Source organism: Lagenorhynchus albirostris, chromosome 17 (assembly GCF_949774975.1).
Source record: "Lagenorhynchus albirostris chromosome 17, mLagAlb1.1, whole genome shotgun sequence".
In the NCBI taxonomy this organism is placed as follows: domain Eukaryota; kingdom Metazoa; phylum Chordata; class Mammalia; order Artiodactyla; family Delphinidae; genus Lagenorhynchus; species Lagenorhynchus albirostris.
The window spans coordinates 57,246,931-57,269,093 of NC_083111.1; the positions used below are offsets into that span (position 1 = coordinate 57,246,931).

A 22,163-nucleotide genomic window follows, 5' to 3' on the forward strand; every position below is an offset into this window, starting at 1 on the left:
TATTGATACAGTAGTTTTAACCAGAGCCACTTTCTGCAAATTACAGCCAGCAAACCAAATCCAGTCTGTACCAAAGGAAGTCTTCACATTTTTAAAGAGTTTAAAACAAACAAAAAAAAAATAAATCAGAATACATCCCAGAGACATATGTGGTCAGCAAAGCCCAAAATATCACCTGGCTCTGTACAGAAAAAGTTGCTAACCCTTGAACTAGAGTAGAGAGGGGTAGCTAGGTTGTAGTTGGATGAAGAATCAGTGGTTTATAAAGAGATACAAAAGTAATCAGAATCTTAACCGTAAACAGAAGGAGAATGTAGGGAGTAGTTGGGGGAAAATGCAAAGCTGAATGAGTTTTTGTTATTGTTGTTTTGTTTAACAGGAAGGACAGAGTCATTAAAGAGGGAAAATCTGGAGCACTGACTTAGAGGCTTGGGAAAGATCAAAAACTAAACTGGAGTGATTAAGTTTAGAAAGCATTAATGACAGTCCTCTGTGACTTGAGAAAAAGAGCTGAAGAAGACTGAAAATACATAGGTTTAGGTTTTATGCTGGGAATTTATTGGAGTTAATGCCTGAGTTTCCTTTTAAAGAGAGCTGAATGCAATGGTGTGTTAGGTGGCTTGAGAAAAGTCATGACAGTTCGAAAAGTTCAAAACGTTTGATGGATTTCTGGCCAAAGTTTAAAGATACAGCAATATATTTAAAACACACACATACAAAGCAAACAGTAAGTTGTACTGAGTTGGGTGGCTAATGAATGTTCTACCTTTTTTCCTTTTAATGTTCTATAAAATGGTAATAAATAGTTAGAATTAAACATAGTAAAATTAGAACTCCTTAGAACAACAAGCTGACAATGACGATAATAACCAAAGAAGCACTGCTCTCATCACTCATTATTGTATGAGACTAGTCAGGTGTATTCTTATTTCAGCACTGATAACTTTATTCAACTGATAATAGTACTGATGAGAGAATCACTCAAGAATAAGCAGCATGTTTTATGTTAATTTTCTTTCTGATCTTAAGGTGCTCCAAAATGACAATACTTTGAATGTACGTGACAAAAGCTCTTATTTTTATATTTTGAAAGAATGAATAGAAATGAGAGGTTCTAACTCAAGTTCAACTTTGTGACTTAGTCATGAACATTCTGCCATTCTACATTACTATGCATCTGATAGCCTCAATATGTTTTGAATATTTTATTTTGCATAATGGACTCTTGGGACAGCTCTTGTTAAAAATCTCATTTATAAATATGAAAAAAATATGAAGCTTTTTAACCACTAATGAATATATACAAGGTTGCAGTATAATCACAGCTCTTTATGGTAACTAATATTATGTTAGTTTTTGTTATTTGTACTGGTAGCAATAATTTTACATTTTTTCTGGTCAGTGCTTACAGCATGGCCTAATTTATAGTCAATTATGTTGAATATTGTGGTGACTGACAATATTTTATGTAGTATGTAAATAAGAGAAAATTCACTATGCTGTGAGGTACAGATATACTGTAATCTGTTTTATGTTTATAAAAATCTAAATGGAATAATGACTAAGCCAGGCCAGCTTTACTAATTCTTGTAATGTTGGTTCCTAGAAGCTTTCTGTATTCTTTCTTCCTGTTTTAATTTCATTTTATTGGCTAGTACAGAAAAGGTCAGCCGTTATCTTTCTGGCTCTATTAACAATCAGTAGAAGATAAAAGCAAGACAGAACTTTTAATTCTATGCTTATTTTTGCCATTTGACTATACCTGTGGGCCTTTTGTCAAAATGGCTATGTTTTTCTAAACAGCCTATATCCATTGTAATGCAAAGAACTCACCTGTTCTTGATTATAACTTATGTGATACGTATAACTACTCTTAAATCTCTATTTTAATAGCATTTTTGTAGAACACATATATTATGAGAAGAAATGGTTCTGTGATTAAGTAAGTTTAGGAAATACATGGGTAAAATAAATAAGGTTCTATGCTATGAGACTTAACTGAGACTTTAGTAAGGTTTGGGGAATGTCATACTTGTTCTTACAAACTTATTTGATCATGGAGGCTCTCTTTCATCTCACAGGACCAATGTTCCTCAGAACATACTTTTCGAAATGCCAAACTGCTAATTCTAAAATGTGCTATCGCTTTGACAATAATTCTAACATTTATATTGTTTGCTGTAATTATGATTTCATAGCACTAAAGAATTGTGTTTTATGTATACATATAAAACCTAAGTTTTTTTTTTTTTTTTTTGCGGTACGCAGGCCTCTCACTGTTGTGGCCTCTCCCGTTGCGGAGCACAGGCTCCGGACAAGCAGGCTCAGTGGCCATGGCTCACGGGCCCAGCCGCTCCGCGGCACGTGGGATCCCCCCGGACCAGGGCACGAACCCGTGTCCCCTGCATCGGCAGGCGGACTGTCAACCACTGCGCCACCAGGGAAGCCCCAAACCTAACTATTTTAAACACTTAAAATGTCAAACTTAGCCTAATATAAAATGCCATTATTGTTTTTAGAAACAATTTTTTATTGAGGTATAGTGAATTTACAGTGTTGTGTTAGTTTCAGATGTAGACAAAGTGATTCATACACACACACACACACATTTTTTCTTTTTCAGGCAAAATGCTGTTATTCTTGACACTTTTCCCCTGACTCTTAGAGTTCAATATATCACTGATTTGTTGCTCGTACTCTCCTGTAGCTTTTTAGCCTCTCTCTCTCCTCTGCCACTGTAACTGCTGCAAACCAGACTCCCAACAGTTTCCATACGGGCTCTTTCAACAGACCCCCAGTTCCACTCATCCCCACAAGTCCTTACCATGGCTAGTGATTTTTCTAACACATAATAAGTCTTATAATGTTTCTTTTCTCTTCCTAGAACAGTTCTGATACACAGTATATTCTCCATAAAGGTCTGTTGGATGATTAAATAAACTATGCTTGCCAAGACCATGATACTATAAAATGGTGTTCCACAGTCAGCACATAACACAAACATTTCACTTGGTTGAAATTACCCCATAAATTGACTTGAATCCAAGACAATCAAGATATACCCTCTCCTGCTTCTGCCGCTCCTGGTGCTGCTTGTGTGCTCGTTCCGTGCGGACCTGGTACCTCTTTTGTGAAGTGGCAGCTGAAGAGACTCCGGTGCTCGCCATGGCCAACGAAAAGCCCAAGGAAGGAGTCAAGACTGAGAACAACGATCATATTAATTTGAAGGTGGAGGGGCAGGATGGTTCTGTGGTGCAGTTTAAGAGTAAGAGGCATATGCCACTTAGTAAACTAATGAAAGCCTACTGTGAACACAGGGTTTGTCAATGAGGCAGATCAGATTCTGATTTGATGGGCAGCAATCAGTGAAGCAGACACATCTGCAGAGGTGTCTGAGGTTGTTTTATATTCAAAATTACCAGTTTTTAGAAAGAATTTTTCATGGTTGGAAATGGAGGATGAAGATACAATTGATGTGTTCTGGCAGCAGACAGGAGGTGTCTACTAAAAAGTGAACCTGCTACTTTACTCCAGAATTCTGTTCCTCTAGACCAAGAAGACATTCTAAATTAGAAAACCACAATTAGGTTCCACCACATCCTGACCACTCCAGTATAGTTTTCTCCACTCTTTGATTTTCCCCACCCCCATTCCTCTATTGTACCTAAAGTAACTGATATATGTGTACAAGCATATTGCATTTTTTTAAACTAAATGGCCAATGGTATGTTTTGATCGACATCAAATGGAGTTGGGATGGAGAAAAATACTGGTTCTGTGAAAATACCCCCTTTTCTCCATTAGTGGCATGCTCATTCAGTTCTTATCTTTATATTCCAGTAAGTTATTTTGCTCTCACTGTTTTTTTTTTTTAAAGAAAAAGAACATAAAAATGCTTGCATACCTTCCCTGATTGGAGAATTTTAATGTTTTTCACTTGTTTGTCATTAAGTAGGGATAAATTACTCTAAAATAAATAAATCCTAGATAGTTTTCCCTTCAAGTCAAGCATCTTTCTGTTTAAATAAACTTCCTGTTTAAAATGGGGAAAAAAAAAGATATACCCTCCCAATAAATCCATGTAAGCCTATGTTTTTTTTTTCTTTCTGGGATTGAAATCTTTGCTGTTTCTCTGATTACCAGGAATCACTGTTGCTTTATATTTAGAGACACTATTATGTGTAAGATATGTATCTTTAAACATTGGAAATATATTTAATCATAAGATTTTTACAATCTGAGAGCCAGTCACATGGACACTGAGTTCCACTGAGGGAATGGCAAACTCATACCTACCATTTCACAGTAGCAAATCCTTGCTAACATTTTATCAGTCTGTAGCATACCCTCACTGAGGGAGCGAAATCACCCAATCAGTTTAATTTTGTATTATTTTCCTTGTTCCCTCTTTTCCTGTTTTTTTTTTTTAAATCCTCTTTTGGATGAATTTGTATGGTTTGATTTGTACAAATAAAATATGCCCATGCTGGAACTATACTGTGTATACTTGTGTTACTCTTGAACTACGATGTGGTGATACAACAGACAGATGTGTTTATCTCTAGGAAAATCAGCGGATGAGACTGAAATTAAATGTTAAGGCTGCTAGTGCAATAAAAAGGACTTCCCACCTATGGTTTGATTATGTGTGTGGGATGGAGGAAGAGGACTGAAGAAGAACTGAGATACCTTCCCACTGAAGGTAGGAAGAACAGAAGAATCTCAAATCATTTACATTGTACATTGAAGAGGTCCTTCTTAAATGTCCAGAGACTTTATATTATATACACTGCAGCCTTAAGCTACTCACAACTTCAAATCTCTCTTTTCACTTGTGGAATGTATAATTTATTATCAAATATGCTCTATAATGAAAATTATTATATAATGTATAAATTTTTCTCTGCAAGCAAGTTAGGTACTTTCAAAAGTGATGAATTCTTGCAGGTCACAAAAGAGCAATATGGTATATTAAATAGATGATTTACTAGATGTCGCCTGTGACTCCTTCAGGTTGAAAGAACTGCTGTACTTTACAAAAGTGCTGCTCCACTTTTAGTAAATTACCTATGCTCTGATATAGCCCAATTGAATATCCCAAATCATAAATCCTGGTATAGAATGTGTCTGAAAGCTGTATCTCTCATGGAGGTCTTTTTTTTTAAGAGAAGGACTTATGATAACCCTCTGTGATATGAATTTATAATGCAGACAGCTGTTATTCTCAGTATAGACTTTAAGATTAAAATTACTATTGCTTTTTTCTCTTTGTTCAAAACCTTCATCTTAGCAAAAATACCTAACTATTCAGCCATTCATTTCATGTGCCTCTTCATGTTTCCTATATAAGTAAACAAACTTCATTTTGTATACCTGCCTTAGATAATAAACCTCCCATAAGGCTATTTTATCATAATGGTAATAAATATTACTTTAAATTATAAACTATTACTCTAAGTCACATTTATTTTACTCTTCATTTTCCTCTGCACTTTGACACATTCAAATTATGTATCTGGAAAACTAAGAATAATATTGCTAAGGGTAATAAAAAATATTGCTAAGGATAATAATAAAACTAAGGATAATATTGCTAAGGATAATAAAAAATATTGTTAAGGATAATAAGCAATAATAATATTGCTAAAAATAATAATAAAAATATTGCTAAGGATAATAATAAAAAATATTGCTAAGGATAATAATATTAATTATAATAAATAGAGTTTTCTATTGTTTCATCTGTTCACTGAAAAGAAAAAGAGCAAAAATCAGTCTTCATAACTTGTGAATTAATTTTGTGTTCTAATTCCGCACTCCTGTTTAAGACTAAAAAAAAAATCCATCTTAACGTTATAATCAGTGGTTTATAAACCATTTTAATGACTCAGTAAGTCAACTTAGTACAATATGAGCTTCTATATCTTGTCACCTCACCTCACTAATTGCCTAGACTCATTCATCTGCTTTTGCTGGCTAGGAAAACATTACCTTCACCCTTCAGTGCTCTATGAGCTGTGTTCTCCATCACAGAGTACGTTCTTTGAAAAAGAAGAGTTCATTCTGTGACAAAGGTCTATGAATAGATATGTTCCTTTGATAGATCTCCCATGTTACCATATACAAATTCTACTAAAACTAATGGTCTCATGGGTGTTGGTAGTTCATCTATGATACCTACGTCACTAATTTTTAACCTCATTTTCAAGATTGAGATAAAATTTACATACCATAAAATTCACCCTTTCAAAGTGTACAATTGAGTATCTTTTTAGCATATTAACAAAGCTGTGTAACCAACCCCACTATCTAATTTGAGAATATTTTTGTCATCCCCAAAGAATTCCTATAGTAATTAGCAGTCACTCCCCATCTGCTCCACTCCCAAGACCCTAGAAATTACTAATCAATATTTGTAGGAAACTGTGTATGAGAAGGCAAGTTCTTAATATGATTTTAATCAAATTATTAGTACATTTTTAAAACTACAATCGCTTTTCATTGCTTTATTTCTCTGTCATTGATTGTTAGTGATAGCTGTCTTTTATTATTAAAAAATTACTTAAGACAGCTAACATATTAGTATAAAGTAAGTTTAGAGAGAAAAAAAGAAACTTGTAACAATTTTTTAACTCCTACCTCATCTTCTCACAAACGCTGCTTTCTCAGGAAAGTTTTTTCCCTGACTCTGGACTAGCTCAGAAGCCCCCATCATACAGCATTCCATCAATTAGTTTCAGGACATTGATTACAACTTGTAATTATATATGTATTTGTATGGCTCTTTGATTAAGGTCTGTTTCTATCTCTTGACTCCATGATCAATTAAGTCAAAGTTTCCATGTCTTTTTTGCACACTGTTTATAACTCTGGAGCCTAGTGTAGTGTTTGTGTATATAATGGACTTCTAATAAATATACACCATAAATATTAGGAAGAATAAAATATACATTAGATTAATATCTTGCTGTTGACTAAATGCACAGCATGTAAAACTCATAGATTTTTCAAACCCTTTGCTCAGGGTAGCACAACAAATGCAATATAAAACCCAAAGCTTTGGAATCAGAAATGTGTAGTTTTGAATTCCAGCTTCACTATTTACTGACTGAGTAGCCTCTCTTACCAAAGAGAAGAAAATTCAAACTGGAAATGAAACAGGAGGTGTCTGTTCCATCTGGCATACGATGTGGTCTTAGATGAAATGAATTAAGAAACTCTCCTGACCTACTCCAGCATCTCTTGGAGGCGATATTATGAGGCTTTCATAAACGCCTTAGGAAGATAAACTAACCTCATCAATCCCGGAAGGAATACAAAACTTAGAGAAAGGGCAGGAGGAACTTTCCTGGAGTTTCTACCAAAACTTTTCCCTTGAGAGAGACAGGGTGCCTTTTTTTTTTTTTTTTTTTTTTTTTTTGTGCTATGCGGGCCTCTCACTGTTGTGGCCTCTCCCATTGCGGAGCACAGGCTCCAGACGCGCAGGCTCAGCGGCCATGGCCACTGGCCCAGCCACTCTGCGGCATGTAGGACCTTCCCGGACCGGGGCACGAACCCGTGTCCGCTGCATCGGCAGGTGGACTCTCAACCACTGCGCCACCAGCGAAGCCCTCTCTGGATTCTTTATCCTTTAGAAGTCAGGGGGAAACAAGAGCTAACAGTACTAGTGAAAGGGAGCAGAAATCCTCTCATCTTCCCCCTTTTCTTATAATTCAGGGGTTTCTTTCCCTTGTTCCATAAATTTGGATAGAGAAAGATATCTATATTTTCATTAGACCCTAACTAATTTTTTATAATTTTAGCATTTCCTTTAATTTCAAATGTAAGCAACAAATTACATTAGCATTAGAAGTAAATGGGACTTTGTTGCCAAATCACATATTTTTTTAATATTATATATAATTGTTGCAGATACCTCAAAATATTGTTTATGCTCATCACTACTAAAAATTATAGTAGGTACTAGAGTCTTGCTGCTGGAACTTCTAATTTAAGGCATTAATTAAGAAGTGCATATATTATTACATCAAAAATGTTTTTTCAATTATAGATTTTATGTACTTTGAAAACTATATTTCAATATTATTGGTTTTTCTTTCAAGCCTACATGATTTATTTTACTTTGTACATTTAAAAAGATGTTTCTAAGGTCCATAGGCTTCATCAGAGTACACACACACACACACACACACACACACGAAAGGAACCTCTACTATTCTAATTAGATTCCTCCCAAACCACCTGTCCTTGTGATTTTCTATCTACTCTTTTTCTTAAGGAAGATTGGTTCAGAGACTGTTGTTTTGACCTAAGAAGATCTGGAAAATATTAGTTGCATTGGAGGACCCTTTCTTTTCTGCTCTTTTGTCTCCTTTCCTAATAGGACTGATAAATTCTTCCCAGCATCAGAAAGGTCCTAAAACTCAGGTTTGGAACTTTGGGAGAAACACCTAGTCTTAGAGTTGACTTATACTTGAAGTTATTTAGAACCATAGCCTAAATATGGTTCAGATTTACTCACTAACTCTCCCATGTGGCTCAATCTAACTCACTCAATGTGTTTTGGGGTTAGGAACCAACTTCCCTGTTGCTCAGAGAGCTCTATTTTGTCACCTTTTATGTATATATCTCCCTCAAGAATCTTGGAATGAATGGTTCACTGGTTAAAGTATAAGTATAAAATGAAATTTTCTGTTTTTAATAAAGGGAAGGGAAGCAGTAATCTCCCTCTCCCCTCTTTTACAGTGTCTCTTTTAAAACACAGTAGACCAATCTTTTCATTTTACAGTCAAGGCTTCCAGCCGTCTGACCTTTGAAACTATAAACACATACTTCTGAAATTAACTCAGAGTTCTTACAAGGTATACTCACAAGGTATGCAAGAGAAAAGGTACACCAATTTGTCTCTCAAGGAGATAAAAGAAGTGTTATTTGTTCTTTCTTTACTGTATACATTTGTGTGAGATTCTGTCTGGTCTTTATGGTATCTTTCACAGACTGCCTGCAATGTGAATTTTATTCCAGATATGTTTATTCAATTAAAAAATTGCTTCCTTTATCTTCTAGGTTTTGTGGAATGAACTTTGTTAGCAGACTTTTTGTTTCCCCAGTAGAAGAAAAGATTTGGCTATCTTTAGGTCTTTTGTCCTATTACCTTAATACAATTTGAATCTCACCATGACTTCTAATGGTTACTGTTACACGCTTTGCTTTCTTCATCTGTAAGGAGAGAATTGCTGGGTTGATTCAACTTTCTGTATAAATTTTTTTTCTTATTTTTCTGCAAAAACTGGCAATACATTAGGAAGGCATATTTGACGTCTGACTTAAATATAGACTAGATGGTAGTGGAGAAGGGGGGCATCTTAGTATGATGAGAGGCCATGCAACTACCCCTCTGGAGACATGGTGTAGTGACTGAGATGCCAAAAGCACGGAAAATAAAAATGGTTTAAATATGAGCTCCAAGTCTGTGGTCACAAGAAAATATGCTCTGAATTATAGGTATTGATTTGCAATTGAACTGCTTGTCACATGGGCAGCTCTATATATGGTATGCTCCAGAATCCAAACCGGCAGGGATTTATTAATAACAATGTTAATGATTCTCTAAAGGAGCATGCAGGAGGCCAACTGGAATGATAATGTATGTAAGAGTGCCTGAAAACTAGCAGGTGCTCGGTAACATCAGCTTCCCTTCCCGTTTCCTTTTGTATATGTTTCCTCCATTCACATGAAAACGAAGTGTGCTTTGGTTTTATCCCAATACTACCTTAACTTTTTTCAACACAGAATGTATTACACTTCTTTGTAGAACACGGTTCTGACAAGTAATTTGTGTATTATGTCTGTGAACAAAATTCCTATGTGTAGCTGATTAAAGGCGGATATTTGATGACACTTTAAAACAATTTAACTCTAGGCCTTTTTTCATGAATCTTTCATCTACATGCTTTAGTTATGTCACATACTTAAATGAAATCAAATGCTAAATGGCTTAGTGTATGAGACTAGATAATCTCTATATGCATTTATAATGGAATGGGGTCTAGACTCGTTTCACATCTCAAAAAAATTTTGTAAACCTCAAGGATATTTGAAATAAGGAATTAGCCCAAGGCAAATTATGCCATTTAAACAGAAGATCTGGACTAAAAGTTCAATTATTTAATTCTTCATAAAAATATGATTTAATTAAAAGTAGGTCATATGAGGTTACTAATGAGAGATAACTCTAAAGTTGGAAAGCTACAATCACAAAATGAACTTTTGCTTTGTTTCAAAACTTTCTCTTCAGTTGCTAGGGTAAGAGAGCTCTCCTTTTAAAAGCTTTTATCATTTCACATGCAGTTGGAAGTTGAATAAACAGTGGTGTCAGATGACTACTGGATGTCTAAGTTTAACATAGTTGTGTTCATGCACTTTGAACAGTCGTACAGGTCATTGGCGATTCAGTTAATTTTTTTCCAGAATCCAGGATTTATGTTAACATGAGCAAAACAAAGGTATTAAAAATAACGTTGCAGATTTGAAAGAGAACTGAGTTAATGACTATATCTATTAAGGCCTGTGTATTCTGTGCAGAGCTATATTTCAAATGAAATGCAAAAATCCATTTCAGGTGAACACTTTTATATCAGTTATTGGTAGGAATTTACCTTTTCTTAATTCTCATACCTAGCCTAAAGGAAGATTACAGAAATAAGTGGAGAATCCAAAATCTCACACTTATTCCTGGTGCCATGTATTCATTCATGAAGCATTTAAACAACTAGTATGTTGGTTAAGAGCCAGGCACTCTTAGGCTCTAGAGATATAAAAAGATCAATAGAAGGTCATTTGTAGAATTGCCCAGCCTACCTTTAGGGCAGTGATTAAGAGCATGGACTCCTAAACAAGACTGCTAGGCAAGTATGACTCTGAGCAACTACCTGAATCTCTCTTTGTCTTGGTTTCCTCATGTGTAAAATGAGAATTTTAGTAGTCCCTAATTCTTGGGGTTGTGGTGAGATATAAAATAATATGTATATAAAACTTCAAACTGTGTTCAATACAGATAAGCTATTATCTCCTCCCCATGCACACTTTGCCTATTGAGCTGCTTGAAATTCTACCAACATTGTTTACTCTTGCTTCTACATTTTTATATATGCTGAACCCTAGGTGTGAAGTATAACATCTCCTCATGCCTTGTGTCTCGCCTGGTTCCTTCTTAATTATACTTTTAAGACTCAGTTCATGTATCACTTTCATAAGGAAGACTTCCCTGATCTCTCTTTGTAACTGGGTCAGAGGCACCTCCATGCTGCTCTTACGATACTCTACTTTTATTTCTAGCAATGTACCTTATCTGTCTGTATCTCATCAGATGGTAAACTCTCCAGGGCGGAAGGACTATATTGAATTCATGTCTTTATCCCTAATAGTTAGTACAGGACCAGGTATATAGATACACCTAAACACCTGAGAAAAAAGGAATGAATGATACTCTCTCTTTAGAATAATTGGCAAACTACTGATTCTTTAACAGTCCAAATACGTTTATTCTTAGGGTCTTATCATTATAATTATATATTATTTGGGTGCTCACTGTAGGCTACAGCAGTAGAAAAGATCGAGAACATTGTATTGGTCCAGTTACAGAATAAAAAGTCATGGCAATGTACAGCATGGTGAATATAGTTAATACTACTGTATTGCATACATAAAACTTGCCAAGAGAATAGATCTTAAAAGTCCTCATCACAAGAAAAAAAAATTGTATATACGTATGGTGACAAATATTAACTAGACGTACTGTGGTGATCATTTTACGATACGTATAAATATCAAACCATTATTTGTATACCTGAAACTAGTTTAATGTTAGATGTCAATTATGCCTCAATCAATCAATCAACAAAATTATTGCATTGGTACTGTGGTCAGTATCCCCAAATTTAATGATTTACATATCAGAGATATCTTTACCCAGGATATACTGTTTCAATTTCAATTTTAGATACATTGATTTCATCCTGGGAGTTTTGGGGAGTCAGGGGAAAGTAAATAGAAATGGCTTTTCTACTAAAAAGACAAGTCATCATATGCCTACAAGAAGTGAAAAAGCTAGCCAGCTAGAGAGCTGGGGAAAAAGCTTTAGGCAGAAAGGACAAGGAGTGCAAAAGCCCTGAGGCAGAAGTATGATGAGTGCTTTGAAGAACCATCCAGGAGGCCAGTGTGGCTCAAAGAATAAAGTAAAAAGGGAAAATATTTAGGAAGGTCAGGTTGTATATAGGTAGATTAAGTAGAGCTTTATATTATATGATCTTTGGCATTTATTCAGATTTAGGAAGCACTGATATATTTTGAGTAAATATGTGATATAATGTGATGTATGGTTTAAAGATTACTTTTCTGTGTTCAGAAGAGACTGCATGGGGAAACAAGAAAATGAGAGAAACTAGTTAGGAGAGAGGTTAAGAGGTAAGAGATGACTGGTGCCCTAGATCAGGGTAGAGATGTATTTATATAAACAAATGGAATACCGTTAGGTGAAATAAATCAAGTAATGAATATTAAGGGGAAATATGGATTCTGTCACCATGTGTGTTTTAATACATTTACCTAATATTGAATCAGATCATGGATAAGAATGCTATATGACTTCTCTTTTAATCTAGTATGTCTATAGATAAAATACCTCAGGGTTTCAACAGATATGAAAAGTATGAAAAATAAGAAGAGAAGAAATTATTTTCCAAACACATTTTTTTTTTATCACAAAGTGAATTGCAGGTACAGATATCCTGTTCTGCCATCATTTAATATATGTGACATTCTCATGAAATCAACTGCAGGATTTCTCGACATTGAGAAGGACCCACCACAGGATGCTATCATTCTGGATCTACTTGTGACAAATATAATCTCGCAGTGTCCAACATAAGCTCTTAAAAGTATTTTCTTCAGATTTAAAATGTACACTTAATCCTGAACCATGATAAAAATTTATCTTCTGATGGCATTAAGGATCACAGTCTAATAGCTAACTCCCTACTCATGTACTCTGCAACAAAGGCTACCAGTCAGTCAAAATTTCCTGCTCCCATTATCAGAGACTTTTATCAGGATTCCTTCTATAGGGTAAGACTTAGCATAAAAAGCAGCAAAGAGTGGCAACCTAATTCTCAAACATTGATGAAACTACAAATAGAGGCATAAGCAAATTAATACATGACAAAGGCAATTACTAGAATAACCAAAAATAATATAACTGAAACACTGAAAAGAGGAGCTGCGGATGTGACATAACTATTTATCTTTTATATCAGGGAATCAGTAGATATTGCCTAATATTGGTAAATCAAGGAACAGAGCTTCATGTTATGCAGAGTCACAGAGAGGGCCATCAGAGAAAATAGAAATTATTAGAAAACTCAGCTGAGGAATAGGAGAATAGAGAGGGGTAGGGCAGATGAACATTGGTTTATATTGCTTTAAATGGTACGCTTCTCTGTATTCTTTTCTTAGTTATCATATGCACATTTTACTTTGATTAAAAAATACAAAATTTATCTTAAAAGGAATTTATGCTTATAAAGAACAAACCCTTCTAGCTCTATTGCACATGATTTACGCACTAATTTTGACTTTTAAAGTATTAATTTATTAAATCTGAAAGTCAGTGAGTCCTGTATATTTTGGATTTCTGTATAATCACCATGAGGGAAAACAAATAGATGCGTATGAACCTGATCAAGAAACTAAAATGTATTAAGCTCTCCTTAGTGTGTGACAGTAACAGTCACAGAACTAGACACTTTAAATAAGTTATTTAAAATAATTCTCCCAACAAACTTGCAAATTACACAATATTATCTCATGCTTAGATATGCAAAATAAATACATTGAACAAGGTCACATAGTTGACCCAGGCTTTTTCCTTGTCTTAAAATCATTGTTTAGAGTTAAGTATATCTAGTTCTAAAAAATGGGCTTTCCTTTTTTCTCTGCTATACTAGAAATGATCAGTTATGGTCATATGTTTATAATGAATGTACCTTAAATTAAAGCATTCATTAAATAACTTCTGATTCTTTTCTTTCTTTTTTTTTTTTTTTTTTTTTTTTTTGCGGTACACGAGCTTCTCACCTCTGTGGCCTCTCCTGTTGCTGAGCACAGACTGCGGACGCGCAGGCTCAGCGGCCATGGCTCACGGGCCCAGCCGCTCCGCGGCATGTGGGAATCTTCCCAGACCAGGGCACGAACCCGTGTCCCCTGCATCTGCAGGTGGACTCTCAACCACTGCGCCACCAGGGAATCCCAACTTCTGATTTTTATATCTTGGCATTATGACTAAAAGTCTGATGATAACCGTTGTAAGTGATGGTAAAAATTATTCTCTTTTAAGAAATTTTAAAATATCAACTCCTGTGCTATTTTTAGGAATGAGTGAATGTGTATTCATATAATAACATTAATAAATTAGATTTAATTAATATTGAAATGACAAAAATGTACTAGTTCAACTAAAACATAACATACAATGCAAAGTGCAATGCATGTTTTCCAGTGATATGCTTCTTTTAGAACATTGTGTTAAAAATCACATGTATTAACATGCCAGTATTTGCTGGGAACTTTACTAGGCCCTCTGCATGTATTGTGATTAATAGCTTAATCTTCACAATAATCTATTGAGTTAATAACTATTACTTTAAAGATTTAAAAGGCTTTAAAGATTTAAAAATCAAGGCTCAGCTTGCTTCAGGTTATAGATACAGTAAGAGGACATGAACTCAGGTCTGCTCTTCCCTCCAAATTGTCTGTAGATACTACTGTTCAACCAACATGAAATATACTTAACTGGGCTATAATTGACCCATGAAACATTGGAAATATTGGAAAGACATAGGATTATCTTAGGCGAGCATATTATTTGTGAATGCAATATATTTTGGAGCTCCTGCCTTTCCCACCTAAGTCACTGAAGTCTACCTAGTTAATTATTTATTCCAGTGATTAACATTTAGCTTCTTGATCTGTAGTTTTCTGTATTCTTTGATTTTTCCCCATCAGATTTTTGACTATTTCTTGTCTGGCTCCTGGAAATTTTCTATGGTTTCTTAATGATTACTGACAGTAAATTGTGAAAAGTGTTTTTCTAAGTTTAGTATGCTTTTCTGCCTATAAACAGATTTCTCCTTTGTATGGCTCTAAATTCTAAGATAATAAATCACTCTTTCTCTTACATTTCCTATAAACTTCCATGTCATCAATTATTTTTTTCTCTTTGTCAGGATTAAATCCAAAGTAATTATTTATCTTTTTATTCCCTTTAACTTCTGATGGATGAAATCATTAATTCAAGTCAAGAATTAACCAATTGTTCTGATATTAACAGAATGACCATTTAGTAGCTACCTATCTTTTCTTAATTTCTTATAACAACATTTTGAAGTAAAGATTTCAATTATCCATGTTTTACAAATGAGAGACGATATGCTTACAGAGGTCAAATGACTTGTGTAACTCAGAAATCACACACATACAATTCAAATGGGTGAATACATTATATAACTAAGAAAAATTACCATGTGTATTAGTCCCCAATAATCCAAACTTTTAATCATCAGATCAGAGTTGCTGGTTTTTCCTGTTCCACTGAAATTCACAGTAATACATACACTTTATATCATTGCAAACATATACATACACACCTACATGCACACACACTCAAATATGGGTATATATTTATCTACTGCACTTTATTTATCTCTGTATATATAACTGAAAACAGTTCCAGAAAACAATATCCTTACTACGTTCTTTGAATTATAATGTTTTTGTCTTTATCTTTTATTTTATTCAATTTTATATCAATTATAAAAATGCTAGTCACAATCCAGTGAATTGATTTTATGACTCACTGGTGGTGACCCATAGTTTGGAAAATCTGCCCTGAATGGTATCATCCCCATGTCAATTTTGTACAATGCGTTAGGATCATTCAACTGACTAGGGAGTCTGTGGTAACTTCCCATGGTGATATCATTGTTTCTCCTTACTAAACTGTATTTTGCACTGTATCTCTATCTTCAATAATAAACAGTTATAAAAGAAAGACAAATTTCGTACGATATCACTTATACGTGGAATCTTTAAAAAGGGTAAAATAAACTTATCTCAAAACAGAAATAGAGTCACAGAAAACAAACTTATGGTTACCAGGGGGTAAGGGGGGGAGGGATAAATTGGGAGAATGGGATTGACATATACTCACTACTATATATAAAACAGTTAACTAATAAGGACCTACTATATAGCACAGGGAACTCTACTCAGTACTCTGTAATGGCCTATATGGGAAAAGAATCTAAAAAAGAGTGGACATATGTATATGTGTAACTGATTCACTAGCAACAGTGAGACTACCAATAAGATGATAGTGCTTATTAGCAAAGTTGATTGCAATGGGATATCAATTAAAAAGACATATAAATGAAAAGCCATTTGAGGATTCAATACAATTGTTAAATGTCACATGACTTTTAGATTTGTCAAAATCCTTAATTTTGATACACTGCACATTTCAGCTTCAAAATGAAAACAAAAAACAAAAACTTGGTTTTCTAGCCAAAAAAAAAAAAAGAGTTATGTATAAGTATGTGATTTTTGAACATGCAGTATTAGGCTTTTACTAGTAAAACTGTTTTATTTAGTTATAATACCCATCTCCAAGAGCTTGAAGTTAAAATTACCAGGGTCTGCAACTGAGTTGTACGTAACTTTCCTTGAGAATGACTTGTTTTTCATTAAAATAATTTTTAAACCACTCTGTGTTCCACTTCTGTGTAACACTCTGATATGGGTTTTTGGAAAGGCCACACGAAACCAGCTTTATGAAATGGTGGATTGGCCCTTATTTTGGAAAATCCTCCAGTTATTATCAAGAAATATATATCCATGAATTTCTGAACCATCATCATTAAGACCTGCTTCCTTGTTAACTGGGGACTCCCACAGTTTCCCTTCTTTTGTCCACTAGGTCATCTGTTCAAAACCATTCTGAAAGGGCTGTTCATTTATTGTGGCTAACTGCTTAGCAAATTCCATATCCCAAGTGAAGGTGATGTTTCTGTTTCAGGTGCCTCTTTTAACTGCCTTAATCTCAAAGATATTAAGTCTCTTCTTGAATATATTTTTCCTAAGATTTTTTTCTAAGATAAGTGATCTTCTCCTGGCTATGATCATTGTCAGATCCTTCAGCACGCTGAAACTGATGTACTGGTCTTTTAGTAACTCTAGCTGTAGTAGATCTGGCAACGTTCATATCTGATATTATGTTACTGAAATTAATTTTAGGTATTTCTCCATCTTTTTGTGCCCTTGGGTCTTCCTCATGCTGCTGGAGCTGCCTGAGTAGCTCCAATTTGGTCATTGTTTTTAGACAACCTATCCTTAGGAAAAACGTCTATTTTTCTATATCCCTATTTCAGATAAAGATTTATCACTGATTTTTGATAATATTTGTTATTGCATTTATCTACTTTTGTTGAAATGTCAGTTTCAGTGTGTCTGTTCCTCATTTACTCAGTCAGTATTTCCTGAGTACCTGAAGTCTCAGGTACTCCTTTAAATCCTGAGGGCACACAAATGAACAGAAGAGGTAATATCCCTGCTCTCAGACAGCTGGCATACTATAATGTGCACATTGTTTTAGAGACACCTGGGAATATGAGCATTTTTTCAAAACCATTTCTTTACAGAATCCAATTTTAAAATCCTTGATAAAATCTCTGCATTGCCTATACCACACTTGTAGACTGTGTTTTAAATGGTTGATTTTTTAAAAAAAAACAGAAGCAGGTTTAAACATTTCTTGATTCTTTCTAATAATAAAAACTCAGTCAAAAAGTATTTTCTTACCATGACAACTTGGTAAGGCTCTATTCCATCCAGGTCTTCCATCATCTCCTATGATACAGGTGAGTGTTGAATAACCTTGAAGAACATAGCCAGCATCACAGTAATAGGTGACTGTTGACCCTAATTTATAATCCATTCCAAGTCTGGTGCCATTCATTATGTTGCCTGGATCAAAGCAGGACTCTCGGAGTTTTGCTGTAAAACAATGTTGATATAAAATTAATTACTTTAAAATACAATATTCTATGAAACTTTTAATATTTCTTCATTTCTACCTCTAGATAAACAGAAAGCACCAACATCCTTTCTGCCTGTTTGAGGTCTCAAAGTACAAAGTAGTCCTTAACCATATCTGACGTTTTGCTAATTCACAATGATTAGTAAAAGATAAAATTCTTCATTGGTCTTTTCATTAAAATCAGTATCTAATATTTATGGTCAAACAGGGTTTTGTGGTTTATTATAAATTATGTGCTATAATCCATGCATAAGTATTTTAAATGAATTATTTTGGAAAATAACTTATTTCTTTATTTAATATTTCATTATTTAAAAGATCTTCCCCCCAAATGATGTACACTCATTCCATGTGACTGAACATAGATACAGTACTACTGCCTATGTTGATCTCAGTTCATCACTAGGAAGAAAGTAAAAGCCCCTATGTCTCTGCCCATTTCTCTTAACCTACCTCATTCCCCACATTTCTGTCAGAGGTCTGCCCATTAAAACAGAATAACAAAATCTTTATAATATCCAAACCATGATCTTTTTGGACAGAGAGTCTATGTCAAAGCCAATAACTTTCAAAGCTAATAGTAACAGACAAATTGAAAAGTAAAGTCCATTCACAACAAAGAACTGTTTTCTGTGGACCCAGGTAGTAAACTAGAGAGACTGAGAGAATGTTTTGAAAATATGTAGAGAAACAGATTAGTTCATCCATTCTGGTAAATAAGTAGTAGAACACTGTGTTGTTAACAGATCTGGGTAACACCTTAATATTTCCATTTTATTATTATTATAGATTACTTAAGAAATAAGAGAGATGAGCAATGTAAGGGCCATCGCAAATTCAAGATAACAAATGTGATTTTCTACATTAGAATTTATATTAATGGGAATTCAGGAGGTGGGTGTATCTTTGGATAGGACTCGTGGAATCACTGGAATTTAAGTCAACAATATCTTGGTGTTCAGCTATTACAGAAATCATATTGTTATAATATATCAAAATCTGATTTATTTTAACAGAAAAAATATTTTTATTCCATTCATTAAAGTTTGCAGAGTGCAAAGTGCTTCAACATTTATAGGAAATGATGAGAAATTTATGCTTTAGGAAAAAATACTTCAATAGACTTCTCTGAATTCAACTAAAGAGGAAGCGGTGGGGGACTCTCCTGGTGGCACAGTGGTTGAGAATCCGCCTGCCAATGCAGGGGACATGGGTTCGAGCTCTGTCCGGGAAGATCCCACATGACACGGAGCAACTAAGCCCGTGCGCCATAACTGCTGAGCCTGTGCTCTACAGCCCACGAGCCACAACTACTGAAGCCCTGGCACCTAGAGCCGGTGCTCCGCAACAGGAGAAGCCACCATAATGAGAAGCACACGCACCGCAGTGAAGAGTAGCCCCTGCTCGCCACAACTAGAGAAAGCCCGTGTGCAGCAACGAAGACCCAACGCAGCCAAAAAAGAAGAGGAAATGGTGGAAACAAACTTTTACATGATTTTAATATTTAGAATACCGGAGGAATGGAAAAGGTCCACTTTTTTTCCTTCCTTCCTTCTTTCCAACAAATACTTAAGAGTCCATTATCCAACTAACAACAGAAATACAGCAGTGGACAATGAAAAAATATTCTAGCCCTCATGGCTTTTACAGTCTATAAAGAAAATAACTAAATAAATACTTGTGATTGTGATGTGTGCTGCATAAGGAGAAGCATTCAGAACCTTCCTGAAGAACTGACATCTAACCTGAGCATTGAAGGGTAATGAGCAGACTAGGTGAAAGGGAGATGAGAGACATGAAGGGGGAAGTTGTACTAGAGCTTGTTAAGTCCGATAAACCTGATTTCTGAGCTTCACTCCAAAACTAAATAACTTGATCTCCCAAAGGCATGTACAAGCATGCATACACACACCAGCACAAGAAATTTGTATTTCATATATCATATTCAGATTTCAATAAAAAATTGCTCCCCAGGCCAAGGAATTATATTTCTTCCCAGATAAAATATGCATATGATACTATTTTAAGGAAAAAACCAGTAGGTTCTTTGGTCACTAAGAATGAGGATTTGGTGTTGCAGAGGTTGGTTTGTTTAATTTTTAGGAATAAAACCTGATATTGATCCTTTTCTTAAATAAGCAGGAAAACACAATGTAATTTTTAGGCAGAACAGCAACCTAACACTTACAGCTGTCCTTCATGAAACTGAACTAAATTCCTTGAGAGAAAAGGATTGAAATTACTATTTAAAAGGATTAATCTCTTTGACAAGTCTAACTGCCTAACATTCATCTTTTGAAAAGTTTGCTTTTTTCCTTCTTTAAAGTTTTCCCCAAATTTTCAGTGACATATCAGTGAATCTGTAATATGATACAAACCTCCTACTTTTGGAGGAAAGGGAAACATGGTTGACAAATTAAAAATATTGCTTCTGTAACAATTTTATATTGCTAGCCTCATTTTGATAGTATTCATTTATCTCATTATTATGTTTACATACTGCTTTAAATCCTTGAATTTAAAGGATTAGCTTTCTATAAATAGCTTTCTATGAATAATACTGCCCTTGTTTATTTCCCTGTATGCCACAGCAATTACATCTGGAAATTTTGAGAACATCTGGAGAATCCTTATATAAAGGGCTAGGAAGCAGATGGAAAGATGATTTTAGTTTTAGAAAAAAAATGTGAGGCAGACAAGTTGATAGTATTTTAATGAATAATTAATTTAATAAAATAATTTACTTTATGAATAATTCATTTTATGAATCATTAAAATTTATAATAGTAATTTGCCTACTGAATAGATCCCAGGTAAAAGAGCCCCTTGCTTTATATTCTCCAAATAAAGCATATTAGATGATGTCTGCTGGAAGACAGAAGTGATCATAAGCAATAGAGCTTATATCTTAGCTATAGATTTGTTTTTCATTTTTATAAAAAAATTATTTTTCAGAATTTCTTCCACATGAAATTAAAGTATTGTAAATGCTTATTTTAATGAAAAAGTTTGACATTAGAATGCTGAAAAATGTGTCTTGAAGAAGATCCAATGGGAAAAATTAAAGCTTTACTATGTTCTTGTTTTCATTTTATTAATAAAGACTCACAGATGTTATTATAATAAGGCTAAACTCCCTTCAAGCTGTGTATGCATTGTAGTCCCCTCATATGATCATAATAAGTCCCGAGAGGCTCTCTCTATTGGCAGACCCATAGTTCACAGAGGGCCAGATTTCCCAAGGTGCTTTTTGAAAATAAATATAAACCACACATGTATCTCTTTTATTTTGGAAAACATTGCTAAAATGTAAATTAAACAATTGGTGCAGAACACCTCAGGGTAAAGCTGAAATGTAATAGGTTGCTCTGTGAAAAGATGTATCTTACCTTAAAGTCATATGTTAATTTAGAAAGTAACTCATGATACATTAAGGTTCGTGGAGAAGGTGGCTAACTTATGCCATATATAAACCACCATTGTTAAGTCTGCTACTGCAGATTTTTGGTGCATATAAATTGACATCCCCTATCAGCTAAAACACCAGCTGCCAGGAGGTCCCTTTCAGTAGCACAAGACTGTATATATTCTCTCTCCTTCATGTAAATAATATATTTTGTTAAAATAATATAGATATCACTACTATGAGTCACATTTATTAAATATTATAAATATTTAAAACATACTTGACATCATTTAAAATAGCCTTAATACAAAAACAATGCAAAAGAGAGCATTGTTTAAAATAAAATACGTATCCAAGTATGAATTTCTTAATATTGTATCTCATTGAAATTACATTAAGATAAATGGAGACAAGACTGATTTAAACTCTTTGGGGACATTGCTTTCAAGTTAGCAAAACATCTCCCCTTACCTTCAAACGTCTACTTCTTTGCTCCAGTTTACTACTGTCTACAACACTGGAGCATATCCACCATTTGCTTTATGTAAATGTAAAATGGTATTCCTTCTAGAATCCATGTTAGCAAGGCTGTGTATTTGTGATGTTTGA

The 22,163-nt window shown here is 34.4% G+C and overlaps 2 protein-coding genes and 1 pseudogene across 4 annotated transcripts in view; 1 reads left to right on the forward strand and 2 right to left on the reverse strand.

The window, feature by feature from the left end:
• CSMD3 (CUB and Sushi multiple domains 3) overlaps positions 1-22,163 on the reverse strand; it is a 1,076,690-nt gene that overhangs the window by 247,300 nt on the left and 807,227 nt on the right. For all 3 annotated transcript variants that reach the window (XM_060127236.1, XM_060127235.1, XM_060127234.1), the window contains one exon: positions 17,911-18,105. In XM_060127236.1, the coding sequence (XP_059983219.1) occupies positions 17,911-18,105 (195 nt within the window). The remainder of the gene's footprint in view (positions 1-17,910; positions 18,106-22,163) is intronic.
• LOC132508111 (small ubiquitin-related modifier 2-like) lies at positions 3,074-3,508 on the forward strand. Its single transcript, XM_060127993.1, has 2 exons — positions 3,074-3,318; positions 3,434-3,508. The coding sequence occupies exons 1-2, from the start codon at positions 3,166-3,168 to the stop codon at positions 3,506-3,508; spliced, it is 228 nt and encodes a 75-aa protein (XP_059983976.1). The 5' UTR covers positions 3,074-3,165.
• On the reverse strand, positions 16,739-17,422 carry LOC132508405 (small ribosomal subunit protein mS31-like; annotated as a pseudogene).

Excerpts from the sequence above, each read along its gene's own strand:
- LOC132508111 (XM_060127993.1), top strand. The coding sequence starts at position 3,166 with ATGGCCAACGAAAAGCCCAAGGAAGGAGTCAAGACTGAGAACAACGAT. Across the intron at positions 3,319-3,433 it reads AAGCCTACTGTGAACACAGG|AATTTTTCATGGTTGGAAAT; the intron begins GTTTGTCAATGA and ends GTTTTTAGAAAG.